This window comes from Medicago truncatula, unplaced genomic scaffold (genome assembly GCF_003473485.1).
Source record: "Medicago truncatula cultivar Jemalong A17 unplaced genomic scaffold, MtrunA17r5.0-ANR MtrunA17Chr0c02, whole genome shotgun sequence".
Taxonomy (NCBI): domain Eukaryota; kingdom Viridiplantae; phylum Streptophyta; class Magnoliopsida; order Fabales; family Fabaceae; genus Medicago; species Medicago truncatula.
Genome location: NW_024340361.1, coordinates 367,236 through 383,163, shown reverse-complemented (window position 1 = coordinate 383,163; position 15,928 = coordinate 367,236). Strand labels below are relative to the sequence as shown.

At 33.7% G+C, this 15,928-nt stretch overlaps 1 protein-coding gene across 1 annotated transcript; it reads left to right on the top strand.

Moving 5' to 3' along the window:
• Positions 1-219: 219 nt before the first annotated feature.
• On the top strand, positions 220-3,468 carry LOC25479781 (calcium-dependent protein kinase 17). Its single transcript, XM_024774724.2, has 6 exons — positions 220-905; positions 1,327-1,470; positions 1,828-1,980; positions 2,101-2,216; positions 2,887-3,054; positions 3,337-3,468. Exons 1-6 carry the CDS (start codon positions 419-421, stop codon positions 3,466-3,468), a joined length of 1,200 nt encoding a protein of 399 aa, XP_024630492.2. The 5' UTR covers positions 220-418.
• The last annotated feature ends 12,460 nt before the right edge of the window (positions 3,469-15,928 follow it).

Genomic DNA, 15,928 nt, shown 5'->3' with positions numbered 1-15,928 from the left:
TCCCCCTTTTTTCTTTTTCTTTTTTTTTGGTTAGTTTATTTTTTTCATTATTATCAAATAATCTTTCATTCAACCCCCTAAAACCCATTGTTCACCAATCACCACCTTTGCCATATTCCCATCCTACATCTCTCATATCTCTTTTCTCTTTCTTTTTCTCTTTCCTTCATCATCTTAACATCTTTGTTTTACCTCTCTCCCTTCCACCATGGGAAATTGTTGCTCCCAAGGCGGTGATACCCCGGCCGACAATCCGGCCGTGGCCGACAAGGGAGAAACCAACACCAACCAGGATAATGAGCCATCAACGAACCCTATCACGACGCCACCACCAACATCAAAACCACCACAATCAACGGCACCTCCTTCATCAAAACCCTCGAAACCGGCTGCAGTTGGTCCCGTATTACAACGACCAATGGAAGACGTTCGAGCCACATATTCCATAGGGAAAGAGCTAGGGAGAGGACAATTTGGGGTAACACATTTATGTACACATAAGGTAACAAAAGAACAATTTGCATGCAAAACGATTGCCAAGAGAAAACTAGTGAATAAAGAGGATATAGAGGATGTTAGAAGGGAAGTGCAAATAATGCATCACCTAACGGGCCAAGCAAACATTGTGGAATTGAAAGGCGCATATGAAGACAAACAATCGGTTCATTTGGTCATGGAATTATGTGCCGGTGGTGAACTATTTGATCGAATTATTGCAAAGGGACATTATACCGAACGTGCCGCAGCTTCTTTGATGAGAACCATTGTGCAAATTATTCATACTTTGCATTCAATGGGTGTTATTCATAGAGATCTTAAGCCAGAAAATTTCCTCTTGTTGAATAAGGATGAAAATGCACCTCTTAAGGCCACCGATTTTGGTCTATCCGTCTTTTTCAAAGAAGGTTCATTTATTTCCTATATTAATTCAATATCATATTTCTCTATGTATGTTTCATGTTGGTTTTTTTCCTAGGAAATGTGTTTTTTACTCGACATTAATCAATTAGTTTTTTTAATCAACATGAATTAATTCCTACGCATTGGAGAGATTGCACCTTTTTATTCAGGGTGTAAAAAATATTTATTTTGTATGGGAGAAATAACATTTACTTTATAATATAAGTTATTAATATGGTGTATGTATTTTTTGCATATTTTTGTGTATGTAATCAGGGGTTAATGTGTATTGACCTTAGATATAGCTCTTTAGCTTGAAGCATAAAGATGATTAATTATAAACATTGAGAATGAAGATATTATCATTTTTGTGGTCTATGTCTTACTTGAGTAAACTTTTCATACCAATTTTAACCTTTTAAACAGGAGAGATGTTCAAAGACATTGTTGGCAGTGCATATTACATAGCACCAGAGGTGTTGAAGAGAAGATATGGGCCTGAAGTTGATATTTGGAGTATTGGTGTCATGCTATACATTCTTCTTTCTGGTGTCCCTCCTTTTTGGGCAGGTTAAATATTAATTTCATCTTAATTATGATTTTCAATTCAACCACTTAGAATTCAACTTTGTTATGTGAAGAAAAGTGGTAAATTAATTCCAATTTATGTATTACTTAAAATAAATGTTGATGGAATTTTTTGCATTATATTGCAAATCAAATGGTAAATGTCTGCAAAGACATTTATTGGGCTGAGGTGCGAGTTCGAACCCGTAATACTCCCCTTCTCCGCAATTAATTTGTTAGTTTTGCAGCTAAGATTTTTGAAAGAAAAACACTAAAAATAATAATTAATAAAATTGTTTTTAAAATTTATGGTATATATATGCATTGGTTGTAACTGAAAAATAAAAATTGATGTGACAGAATCTGAACATGGTATATTCAATGCCATCTTAAGAGGCCACATTGACTTTACAAGCGATCCATGGCCTTCAATTTCACCTGCAGCAAAAGATCTTGTAAGGAAAATGTTAAATTCAGATCCCAAACAAAGACTTACAGCCTTTGAAGTTTTGAGTAAGCGTCTTTTCCATTTCTATTTTACCTTCCCTCAATTAAAGAAAAAATACTAGAATTCTATTACAATTTCATGATTTTACTAACTAACTGATGAATTTGTTGCTTAAAATATTATAGATCACCCGTGGATCAAGGAGGACGGTGAAGCACCAGATAAACCTATTGACAATGCTGTACTAAATAGGCTCAAGCAGTTCAGAGCAATGAACCAATTTAAGAAAGTTGCTCTAAGGGTAATGTTTCTTTACTTAACTTTAATGATTATATAATTTTTTATCCTACTACCATAGTTGTAAATTGTGGTTACGGTCACGGTTGCATTACACTAAAAATCTTTGGTTTAAATATGAAAATAGTCCCTGCAAATATCTAACATTTTGGTTTAGTCCTTCAAAAAATATTTTTTTGGTTTTAGTCCCTGCAAATATAAAAAATTTGGCTTTGGTCCTTGGTATTTTGTTTTAGTCCTTGTAAAATTGATTCATATTGGATTTGGTCCTTGTAATTGTAGAAAATTTAATTTTAGTCCCTCATAACGATGACTAAAATGAATATTATAGGGACCAGTTTTAATATGAAATGATTTTATAAGGATTAAAACAAAATACGAAGGACCAAAACCAAATATTTTTATAAAAAAATATTTTTATAGGGAATAAAACCAAAACGCCGGATATTTGCAGGGACCATTTCCATATTTAAGCCAAAACCTTTATATTGCAAAAAAAAATGTGGGTAACGCGTCAAAATTGCATTAGGCTACATATTTTTGTTCAAATATTATAACGATTCTTACTAACTATATAATTGTGTTATGCTACATATTTCCCTTGCTTCAAACTAGCATGTTAGAACATGTTTACACAAAGCAACATATTAATAGAATTTGTAAATGAATTATAGGTAATTGCTGGATGTTTATCGGAAGAAGAAATAATGGGGTTGAAGGAAATGTTCAAGGGGATGGACACTGACAACAGTGGAACCATTACAGTTGAAGAACTCAAACAAGGACTTGCAAAGCAGGGCACCAAGCTTTCAGAACAAGAAGTTAAGCAATTAATGGACGCTGTAAGTTCTCCTCGCTTCCTATTTTATATCTACAAAACAGAATTTTGATGCCATTGTGTCGTCTTGGTCTAAATTGCAATTGCAGTCGTGGTTATGCTGCGAAGCTTGACATTGCAGCTAAATACTAACAAATGTAGTCAACGTTGAGACCTCAAAATCCTTTATGTCACACGGTTACAGCTTACAACTGCAGATGTGGACATCAAATTAGAATTATGATGATAAACATGTTATATTTATTTTAGATATTGATTTTCTCATTGTTGTGCATATTAATTACAGGCGGATGCGGATGGCAATGGAACAATAGATTACGACGAGTTCATCACAGCAACAATGCACATGAACAGAATGAATAGAGAAGAACATCTTTACACTGCCTTCCAATACTTTGATAAAGATAACAGCGGGTAAATAAAGAACTAGATATAAATAATACATATAGTATTCAGTAATTAATATCTATTAAGTAGATATGTCCATGGTGTTAGGTTTTGAATTTTTAATCTCATTTTTGTACCAATATATAACCTACAGGTTCATTACCACTGAAGAACTAGATCAAGCTCTCCGTGAATACAACATGCATGATGGCAGAGACATCAAAGAGATACTTCAAGAAGTTGATGGAGATAATGTAAGTGTTATACATTTTTGGTAAAATTCCTTGATTTCATAAAGAATATGTGTACATATGTTTGATACAAATTAATCCCGAAATGTTCTCGTAAACTTAGTTCAGTTGATATGGGACAATGCATAATATATGCAAGGTCCAGGGTTCAAACTCCGACGACAAAAAAAAAATTAATGCGGAAATTGTGACATATGTGCAGGATGGACGTATTAACTATGATGAATTTGCTGCAATGATGAGAAAAGGAAATCCGGAAGCTCATACTAAGAAGAGGCGTGATTCATTTGTTTCACATTAATTGTGTTAACCTTAAAGGGTTCATTTTATGCAGCCCTATGTTTTTCTTGGGTGGTGATTGTTGAATATAGTCATGTATTGCACATAGTATGCAAAGTTGGTTGGGAGGGTATATAGGTCAATTGGTCAATGGTGAAAAAAAAATAAAAAAAAATGGGGGGATGGGTCAAAAGAAGACAAACTAACCTTTAAGAAATGGGAAGATGTGATAGGGGTTTGGTTGGTTAAATTTTTTTTCTTTTCCTTTCTTGTGAAAATTGTAACCAGTCATGCATGTATTAATATTGATTCTCACTTAATTAATTAGGAATGGAAAAATAAATAAAAAAATACAGGTGTTTGTTTGCCTATTGTGTCATACATACAATACCAATTATAGATCACATCATATGTTTCAAACGAAAATCATAAAAAAATAAAAATAAAAACTTTTAATTTTATATTTACACCAGATCAATATAAAAGTTGCTAATTTCTTACCGATGAAAAATGGCATTACTTCTATATTCCCATATTGTCCAAACAACATCCAACCAAATACAAAAAGATTGCTGAGCATATATACCAAAGGATTGCTGACCACACACGTGACCAAAGTTATGTTGGAGAGAGAGGAAGGAAAATAAATAGATACTTCCTCCGATCCTATTTATTAAAAAAAAGTTGATTTATTAAATTCATTGTGTAATTAATGTATTTTGTATAAAATATAGACTAAATACATAATTTATACAATGAATCAAAAAAATTAAAATTTTCTTATAAATAGGATCGAAGGGAGTAATTGAAAATTGGAAATTGGAAGTAATATTTGTTTTATTGCAATGCCCTTACGATCATTGTTTTAAAACCCAGACCGACCCGGTCGGTCGGACCGGTTAGTCCGTGAATCAGAGGGTGCAGCGGTTCGGACAGACTATAGGACGGAATATGCAATTAACCTTCTGGATCCCGGTGTGACCTGGCCAAGTCAGTGGGCGGACCGCTGAATCAGTTTAGCCCACCCGACTCGTTTTTCCTTTTTTTTTTTTTTAAGAAATAAAAAGGCACGACATATATAAAGACAAAAACCGTACTAACACATACTCCCAACCCATTTCAGAATAAACTCTTCCTGTTAGAGCAGTCACTTTCCTGGTGGGCATACCTTCACTCATTCTTTCTGAACCATCTACCTCAGACCAAGCAACATCTACACTTTTCTTTTGTTTATTGTGAAATGTAGCACATTCTGTTTTTATATGACCAAAACTTCCACATTCTTGACATTGAACTTCCTTGAATTCACTTTCTTTGTCATCAGCACTAAAACCCTTTTGTTTTTCTTTGATGTTGGATCTAATGTTTTGACCATCTGTTCTGGAATTCTAGTTAGCCAAACTCACAATCTTGTTGAAAACTTTTCCAAGGAGCACTACAGGTTCAGCCAAGTTCTCATCATTTTCAAGATTCCCCTGAGTTTTAATACTAGTATTGGAAACAGAGAAATTATTATTATCTTCCTTTTCAACCCTATTGTTGATGATAGTTTCAAAATTCTGTAGAGATCCAATGAGCTCTTCTATCTTCATTTCAGAAATATCTTGAGCTTTTTCTATAGCAGTGACTTTCATGTCAAATCTTTTAAGTAGAGACCTGAGAATTTTTCTAACCAGTTTTTCTTCAGACATCTTTTCCCCAAGAGTATCAAAAGCATTAGCAATGTCAAGAATATTCATGTGAAATTCATGAATGCTCTCATCTTCCTTCACAGTCAGGCTTTCAAACTGAGTGGTTAGAAGCTGTAATCTCGATCTTTTTACTTTTGAGGTGCCTTCATAAGTAATTTTTAGAATCTCCCAAGCTTCTTTAGCAGTATTGCATTGTTTGACCATTCTGAATACATTTTTATCAACTCCATTAAAGATAGCATTTAATGCTATAGAGTTGGCAAGAGAAGATTCATCCTCAGCTGTAGTCCACTATTCTTCTGATTTCTGAACATTACTCTTGTTTCCATTTTTATCAAGTGCCACAAGATGTTCCCAACCTTTCAATCCTGCTTTCTGTAACGCCCTATGTCTATTAAAGCGATAAAACACGCGAATAATAATAATATTCAAGAAATAGACGCTACGTCATCATACAAGATTCCAAAACAACATGCATATATAAAATCTCAATAGTCGCAAGGGATTATAAACCATATACTCCAAAATATACATGTCATAATATCAAAAATACATCGACATAAAGTTCTCCGAGTCCCGACAAATGGGTAAATACCCAACATAGTAAATCCAAACAGATTATCTAGAGAAAACATAAAGGACACCTAGATCAGAGCCTATCCTAGACCCTAAAGACACGATAGTGGAGATAGCTCCCGCTATCCAAGCAACCACGAAGCAACTCACCAAGCGACTAATCCTGCACAGCGTCTACCCATCCATACAGTCAGGTAGGCGGTCAAAACCAATGGGGGTAAGCATTATGTAACGCCCTAGTCGTTATTTTATTTATTTTGATTTATTTAAAGTCTTTTATATGATTTTAAATAATAATTGTGGTTATGTGGTGTATTAGATTTTACTATATGGTTTATTTTAATATAATTAGAATAATATGAGAAATAGAGTTATTTTGGAGTGTAGGGAGTTAATTAGGAATTAATAGAATTAAGGAGAGTTTAATGAAATAAAGGGGAGTTATATTTTGGGGAGTTAGGAAAAGAGAAGGTCAGAAAACGTTTTGACGTGAAACAAGTTTTGGGAGAGAAAACCAAGAACAAGGGAGAGAAGAACAAGTAGAGCCAAGAGAATTCGATCGTTGCGCGTTTTCTTCTAAATTAAGGTAAGGGTGAGACTAACTTTCAATGATCTTAATATATAATTTATGAAAAAAAATTTAACATGAATTGTTCTTGAGATAAAGATTGGGAATTAGGGTTCTAGGCCGATTTTGAAAGGAAAAGTGTAGGAATCATGTTTAATGTGCTTAGAATTCATATTCAGATTGATTACAATATTTAGAATGTTGCTGGAATCAGAATTTGAGGGAGATTAGGATTTGTTGGAGAAAATTTGAAAGATTTTGCAAGATTGTTAGAATAATCTAAATTGTTGTTGTTGATGCATGTTTTATGCTCCTTGTCACGTCATTTTTTGGAGATCAAGGCTATTTGATTAGCTTTTGACTCACTAATTTATTTCACGACTGAACATTTAATTTTTAAGAAAAAGGGGAAAAAGTTCAAAACACCCCATATTGAGAGATTTAGGGTTCGGGGGTTGGTTATATTTAGGGAAGGTGTTAGCACCCTAAATATTTGTAGTACTCTACGAGAACCTCTTGATTTTATTTAATTAATGTGCTATAACTTGCTTGCTTATTTTTTGAAAAGAAGGAATTAATGTGGAAAAATAAAGACCTAATTATCTACATTTTTATTGATTTGGAAGGACGATTGTCCTCTGCCTACGTACCCGTGAGGGATCAAAACCTCGTAGTTCGGGGTAGAAATTGACGTTTGATTTGTTGAGTGTTTTTTTATTAGTTTTGAAAAAGGTTTTAAAATGAAAAGCCAAGTGGCAAATGAGTATTTGTTTGTGTTTTTTAATATTGAAAAAAGAGACTTAAAGTAAAGTTAAATTCATTGAAGTTTGATTAAGAAAATAAAATAAAAATGCGGTCACTTGATTTGGATCAAGGTTTATTATGAAAATATTTTTGTGATTTTGATTATTTGCATGTTTTTTTGTTGTTTTTTGGAATATTAAATAAAAATTAAACTAACGGAGCAATAAAAATAAAAGCGCGTGGACGTTGGATCACCACTGTAACGCCCACTTTCGTTTAATCGTTATTTAATCGAGTTTAGGCAATTATATTATAATTATATAATATATGCGTGATTTTGTTATGTTTTGGTGATTCACGATGAATTTAGTGATTTGATTGATGACGTGATAAGTTATGAGTTTTGGAGGTTTTGATTATGATATGAGATTTATTTTATTGTTAAATAGAATAAAGATTTGAAAATAATATAAAATATTTAGTTAAGGGCTGTTTTGATATTTTAGATAGTTTTGGGGGAGAAAGTGAGATAAGATAAGTTATTAGAAAGAGGTATAAATAGGGAAGACCTAATATCTTTAGAAAACCATTGTACGTGAAAACTTTTGGAAAAAGGCAGAAAAGCTTAGAGAGGAGCAAGAGACCAAGAGTGCTGCGATTTTCTTCAAACAAGGTAAGGGTGAGACTAATAATTCAATAGCATTGATCGTTGTAATTCTGATGATTAATTGACAAAGTTAGGATTGATTTAGAAAAGTTTTGGAATTAGGTCAAAACCCTAAAAAATTGATGATCAAACGGTAAAACTTGTTTAGATTGATGTAGAAACCGTCCTTTAACCTTAGAACATGTTTAGGATGGATTATGGAGTCAAAATTAGGCTTTGAACCATGTTGTGTGATGGATTTTTGAGAAAAACCCTAGTCTGCCCGTGCTTCTGTTCATCACTCGCTACGGCGAGGGATGATCCTCGCCTCGCGAGTGATGAACTTCATCGCTCGCCACGCGAGCCCCTTCCCTTCGCCTCGCGAGTTGTTTGGTGCAACTCGCCATGGCGAGCAACCCTTCCTCGCCTCGCGAGCTTAGGCAGAGTGCATGTCATATTTTGTGTTTCGACATTTTTAGTTGGACCTTGGCTGCCATAGAATGCCTGAACATACCTAGTATTGATTAGGAATGAATGTAGGATCAGAGGGAACCTAGAACAACATTAGTTTGGGAGATGAGTGGTACTCGCCATGGCGAGTAAGTACTCTCGCCTCGCGAGTACAACCAGGATGAACTTGTTTATGTGTTTATGCGATCTGTGTCGCACTTGTTGATCAAGAGTGAACCCCTAACTGGTAATGAGACCTAGTGATGTCGTTTAATGCAGACTGTAGAGTTGTTTAAGTTATATTAATATTAACTGAATATGAACTATTGTATTGTATATTCATGCAAGATAAGAAGATGTGATAATGATACAAATTATGTGCTTTGATATAATGATATCATCTTGTTATGTGACCTGTTTATGCTGCTTCCGTTATTTAACTAAGTGCATAATTATATGACGAAGTTTAGCTCCAAATTATTGGATGCATGTTGATAAGTTGATTACGATGTTTTGTCATATGTGTCCATGCATAGCATATCATTGAGCTTAGTCCTCACCACGAATATTAGGAGCTTTGTCCTCCGCACGTTTTATAGGAGCTTTGTCCTCCGCACGATTAAAGTATATTAATACTTATGATGACGATTGGTACCACATGCATATAAGGAGTCTAGGAGCATTGTCACATTGTCATGATTAAGATGCCTTGTTGATAATGAATGAATATGTGATTACGTGATAAGTGTTTATTGATTATGTTACGTTGTTCATAATGAATTGGATATATGATTACATGATAACTGTTTAGCATTTATGCAAAGTTAATAATGGAATGATTATGATGTTAATTTATGATTCGCAATTACATTGATTAATGTTATTTTATTATGAAATCTCACCCCTTTTGCTTGAAAATGTTGCCCTTCGTATGGGTAATTTGCAGGTGATCGTGCTTAGTGTGCAGTTGCCGTCGTGAGTGGCCTTGCCTTCACTGTGTCGTCTAGGTCGCTCTGATACGTAACGGGATGGGGTTTTATGCTATAACATGCTTCATTCTCTTACGTGAACTGCCATGAATATTTACTGTTTTGATTAACTCTTTTGAGATACTTGTTGGGCCTGCGTGCCAAAACGTTTCATGAATTATGGTTAAGATTTTCCGCTGCAAATGTTTAAGATATTGGTTAGATTATTATTTAACTGTTGGATTACGTTATAAATATTGGGATACTTGTTTGATGTTTACTCTGATAAATGTTATGTTTTTAAAGAAATTTTAAATATTGGGAAAACGGGGTGTTACAACCACAAAATCCCTAATCTAATTTTTTTGCATTTTTGGATATATATATACGGCGGTAAAGAAATAAAAGGACACACACACCCACACATTTTTCTCATTTATATTTACATTGGACCTAAATACATTCTAATTGCTGGAAAATAAATAACAATAATTAAAATGCTAAATAGAAATAAAAAAAATACAAAAATGCTAAAAAGAAATAAAATGCAAGAAAATACATTCTAATTCTGAAGGGACAGAAAAAAGAGGGAGAAGAAAAGAATAACTCGTCAACACAAGCTAAAGAGGGAGAAGAGAGGAAAGTTCTTTGACAACTCAAGAGAACTTTTGGTGTCTGAAATTGTGTGGAATGAGGGCTCTATTTATAGGTGAGAAAGGTTGATGAAAATTGGAAAATTGATTTAATGGAAATGATGGACAATTATGGTGATTTTTGAAAAAGGAATGTTAAAGTTGACACTTGACTTGAAATTTTTTTTAGACCTTGTACATTTTATTTTGGACCTATTGACACTTTGTTTTTTTTGAACACTAATTAATTAAAAAGAAATAAAATAAAAATAAAATAAATCTAATACGAAATAAAATAAAAACAAATTAAACTAAATTATGTAAAGAAAAATAAAATTAAAAGATGGAAAATAAAAATTATTAAATATAAAAAAAGTAACTAATCTTAAAATTAAAATTAATAAAAGATGGATCAGAGTCAAAAATGAGGTATTTTAAAATACCTCCCTGCCGAATTTTTTCAATGAAAAATCAGAGATCGATCAGAGTCAAGTGACATGTGTGAGTGGGGCCTTAGGTCAAAAATTGGGGTATGACACTCCTTTAGGTGCCCAGTTGTGTATTGAACCTGTAAACATTTGTTGGAAAACGTTTTGGGTGATCAAGGGATTAAAATTGGGTTTTGGAGTGGGAAAGGGTTTGAAACCCGTAGGTTTTTTGCACTGCCCAGATGAACGGTCGCTTAAGCGAGCATTCAAGCAAGCTTCCCAGAATTATGAATTGTCAGTTCTCTTAAGCGAACCTTGAGCGAACCCGTAAGCGAAAAATTAATTCCATTCTGCCAGAAGTTCGCTTAACCGAACCGTTAGCGAGCGGAACCCCAACTCTCTGTAAGCCGGTCGCTTAAGCGAACCAGCCGTCACTTAAGCGGAGAAGACCTTAGTCAGCCACTTTTTGAATTTTGCCTCGTGCACTAGGGGATCCTTTTGAACATTTTAAAATGTTTCTTTCAACTTGTATAACTTTTATATATGCACTGAATCCTACTAAAACACATTGGTAATCGAATTGGTTAAGTTTAGTGAATTTTGGATTTGATTGAGTATGAAACCAAGTGAATATATACTATGTTGAATGAACTTGATGCATTAGTATGATTATTATTAATTGTACATTTTTCTGGAATTGTTGAATTGGTTTTGATGATTCGTTGTTGAATTATGGAGTTGTAAGTCATATATACATATATGCATTGTCGAGTTGTATGTAGATATACACAAGTGGAGTCAGTTGCATAAGCATATAAAGCGGGAGGGCTCTTGCCCTGGAACGCCTTGTCGTTCAAAGCGGGAGGACTCGTGTCCTGGAACACATTGTTGTTCAAAGCGGTGAGGGCTTATGCCCTGATGAATGCTTTAACCATTCAATATTCGGTGAGGGCTTCTGCCCTGTAAATTGGTACCACATGCATTGTTGTTTTGTCGCATATCTTGAGGGGTCTTAGAGGTGTCGTCATGTCATTGCATGAGTCGTTGTCGTTGGTCGAATTGCCATGTTATAGATGATGTTGTTGATTATGAAATATATATATATATATATATATATATATATATCGTATAATCATTGATATTTTAGGGTGTTAGATTCAATTGATGTTATTATATATTATTATTATTGTTTGTGAATCTCACCCCTTCTGCTTGAAAATGTTGCCCTTCCTATGGGTAACTTGCAGGTGATCCTGAGTAGTAGGTGGTGGCTCAAGTGTCTAGGGCTCTGATACGTACGGGATGGGATTTAATTGCTTATTTTCATTCCTATGTATCAAATTTTGGAACATGATGATGTAGCCCTTATTGTTGTTTGAATTACTTTGATGAGACTTTTATGCCAAGATTATTTATTGGAGAATTAATATGTTGGATGTTGTTGTTATTAAAGGTTGAAAATATTCCGCTGCAAGGTTTTGATGGAACTGTTTAAGTTGTTGTTTATTAAATAGTTTTATAATCTATTTAAGAAATTTTGAAAAGTAGTGTGACATGCCCGTTTGGGTTATACTCTGATGTATTTATTTAATATTTAATTTCTTTAGGATAACGGGGTGTTACACATTACATCATCATAATCCACATAAACAGTTTAACATGAAAAAATTAATTCAAGTATCATAGGATTAATCAAGAGTAAATAATTTTCATAAACACATTCTTGTCATAAATCCAAATTCATAAACATGTAATTAACACACATTTATCACCCACAATCACCATTCACATACAACAAGTAAGACTCATGTCAACATGATATGCGCCTAAACCGACACCTACATGCATGTGGTACCAAGCGCAACAACGTCTAGGCCGTTACCCATGATGCCAACCGCACATCATATGTAAGAGTTCACCTCCTCTTACGCACAACTATGTAAAAGTACACCTCCTTTTACATTTCACATATGACTTGATATGACGATGATGCATGGACATAAGCAAAGACAGAATAATGCAACTACTCAATTCATATACACCAACACAATGTAAAAGTACTCATCCAGTTACATTTTTCACATAAATATATGTAACTCAAATTATTCAACAAAGAGGTGGTGTACTCTTGCGTTGTTATTCTTTAAGAGGTGGTGTACTCTTACGTTGTCGTATTATAAGAGGTGATGTACTCTTACGTTGTCGTATTATTAAGTGGTGGTGTACTCTCACGTAGTTGTGTTGTCAGGTTGACGTTGTCGTTGATGAATCGTTGAAGTTGTTGATAAAGACAAACCATGAAATGTTAATGATCATGTTGTCATTTATATTATTATGAGATGAAGATTATGTTGTGTTGTTTATATTATTATGAGATGATGATTATGATGTTGTTTATATTATTATAAGATGATGAATATGTTGTGTTGTTTATAATATTATAAGAGGATGAAAATGTTGTGTTGCTTATATTATTATGAGATGATGATTATGTTGTGATGTGTATATTATTATGAGATGAAGATTATGTTGTGTTGTTTATATTATTATGAGATGATGATTATGTTGTGTTGTTTATATTATAAGATGATGTTTATGATGTGATGATTTATGATGTTATATGATGATAGTTATGATTTGATTATGTGTTAAGTGATGATGTATATAATGCAATGAATATGAAGTTAATAATGATTAGAAGTTGGTTGAGTTATTAAGAATCATTACATAAAGGATTATTATTACTAATTGATGAAGTTATTTATGTTGTTAAATATAATTAATGAATTATATGCTTGATATTATTGTTTTGTGAAATCTCACCCTTTTTGCTTGGAAATGTTGCTCTTCGTATGAGTAACTTGCAGGTGATCGAGTTTAAGTTGCTGTTAGAATGCTGTCGTGAGTGGATTATCTCTCATGTGTGTCTTTAGGTGCTCTGATACGTAACGGGATGGGAACTTTGTTGCATGCTTTTCTATTCCTTACGTATTGCTTATGAATTTACATGATTAAGTTGTTAATTGGATTTTATGAGATACTTTGATGAGGCCTACGTGCCAAAATTATTTTAGATGTTCGAATAAATTCCGCTGCGAAGTATTAAATATTATGTTATTGAATTTTGAAGGATAAATAGTTAATTATTCCGTTTATGATTTTAAGAAAAGAAGTGTGACATTCCGTTTATGTGAATTACTCTAATTAATTAAATGAAATTTTCATGTTGGGAAAACGGGGTGTTACACCAAGATTATTTTAGATGTTGAAATAAATTCCGCTGCGAAGTTTTGAATATTTATGTTGATTGAACTTTGAAGGAAAATTAGTTAATTAATCCATTTATGATCTTTAAGAAGTGTAGCATTCCAGTTGTGATGATTTACTCTGATTAAGTTAAACGAAATTTTTATGTTGGGAAAATGGGGTGTTACAAGTACTTGTGTTACTGAATGCCTTGTTTATGTTAATGCGATCCTTGTCGCCCGATTCGATGTGAGTTGATCTTAGAGGTTAGAAACTAAGTTGTTTATCTTGCTGTTGTTGTTTCAGTAAGCCTGAATTGTTATGAACTAATGATGTTGTTAATGTTATATAATTGTATATACATTATATGAATTATGTTGATATTTGAGATGTTGTTGTGCATTCGATATTATTATACCATGATGTTTTTCATACTGCCTATGTTGCTGTTTGTTGTTTAACTAAGCTGCATGAGTCGGTTTAAGTCGAAGATGATGATGATCGTAAAGTGAAGACATTGAGAGGCAAGGAGATACCTCTCGTGAGAGTCGTTTGGACGGGAGCGACTGGTGAAAGCTTGACGTGGGAGCTTGAGAGTAAGATGCTGGAGTCCTATCCAGAGCTGTTTGCTTGAGGTAAATTTTCGAGGACGAAAATCTTTTAAGTGGGGGAGAGTTGTAACGCCCACTTTCGTTTAATCGTTTATTTAATCGAGTTTAGGCGATTATATTATAATTATATAATACATGCATGATTTTGATATGTTTTGATGATTTACGATGATTTTGGTGATTTGATTGATGACGTGATAATTTATGAATTTTGAAGGCTTTGATAAGTATATGAGATTTATTTTATTTGTTAAATAAAATAAAGATTTGAAAATAATATAAAATATTTAGTTGAGGGCTGTTTTGATATTTTAGATAGTTTTGGGGGAGAAAGTGAGATAAGATAAGTGATTAAGAGGAGGTATAAAAGGGTTAGACCTAGTTTTAGAAAAACATTGTTGTACGTACGTTTTTGGAGAAAAAGGGACAAAAAGCAAAGAGAAGAGAAACCAAGAGAGAGGGCTGCGATTTCTGCAAAACAAGGTAAGGGTGAGACTAATAACTCAGTAATGTTAGTTATTGTAATTCTGATGATTAATTGACAAAGTTAGGATTGATTTAGAGAAGTTTTGAAATTAGGTCAAATCCCTAAAATTGATGATCAAACGGTAAAACTTGATTAGATTGATGTAGAAACCGTCCTATAACCTTAGAATATGTTTAGGATGAATTATGGAATCAAAACTAGGCTTCGAACCATGTTAGTTGTTGGATTTTTGAGAAAAATCGTATTCTGCCCGAGCCTATGTTCATCACTCGCCTTGGCGAGGGATGATCCTCGCCTCGCGAGTGATGAACTTCATCGTTCGCCACGCGAGCCTTTCCCCTTCGCCTCGCGAGTTGTTTGGTGCAACTCGCCACGGCGAGCAATTCCCTTCGCCTCGCGAGTTGTGTAACGCAGCTCGCCACTGCGAGCAACCTTACTCGCCATAGCGAGCTAAGGCAGAGAGTGTAACACCCCGTTTTCCCAACATAAAAATTTCGCATAAATAATCAGAGTTTTTCAACATAAACGGAATGTCACATTCTTTTCTTAAAATCATAAACTGAATAAATAACTATTTATCCTTTAAAATTCAAATACAAGATCTTTAATACTTCGCAGCGGAATTTATTTCAATAATTAAAACAGTCTTTAATACTTCGCAGCGGAAATTATTCAATAATCAAAACAGTCTTTGGCACGAAGGCCTCTTCATAAATTTCTCATATAATCCAATCTAAAACCAAAGTCATAATTCTTCTTAAAACAATACGTAAGGAATAGAAAGACAACAATAAAATTCCCATCCCATTACGTATCAGAGCAGCTAAGACACTTGAGCCACCACTCCTACTAATCAGTAATACCTGCAAGTTACTCATACGAAGAGCAACATTTTCAAGCAGAAGGGGTGAGAT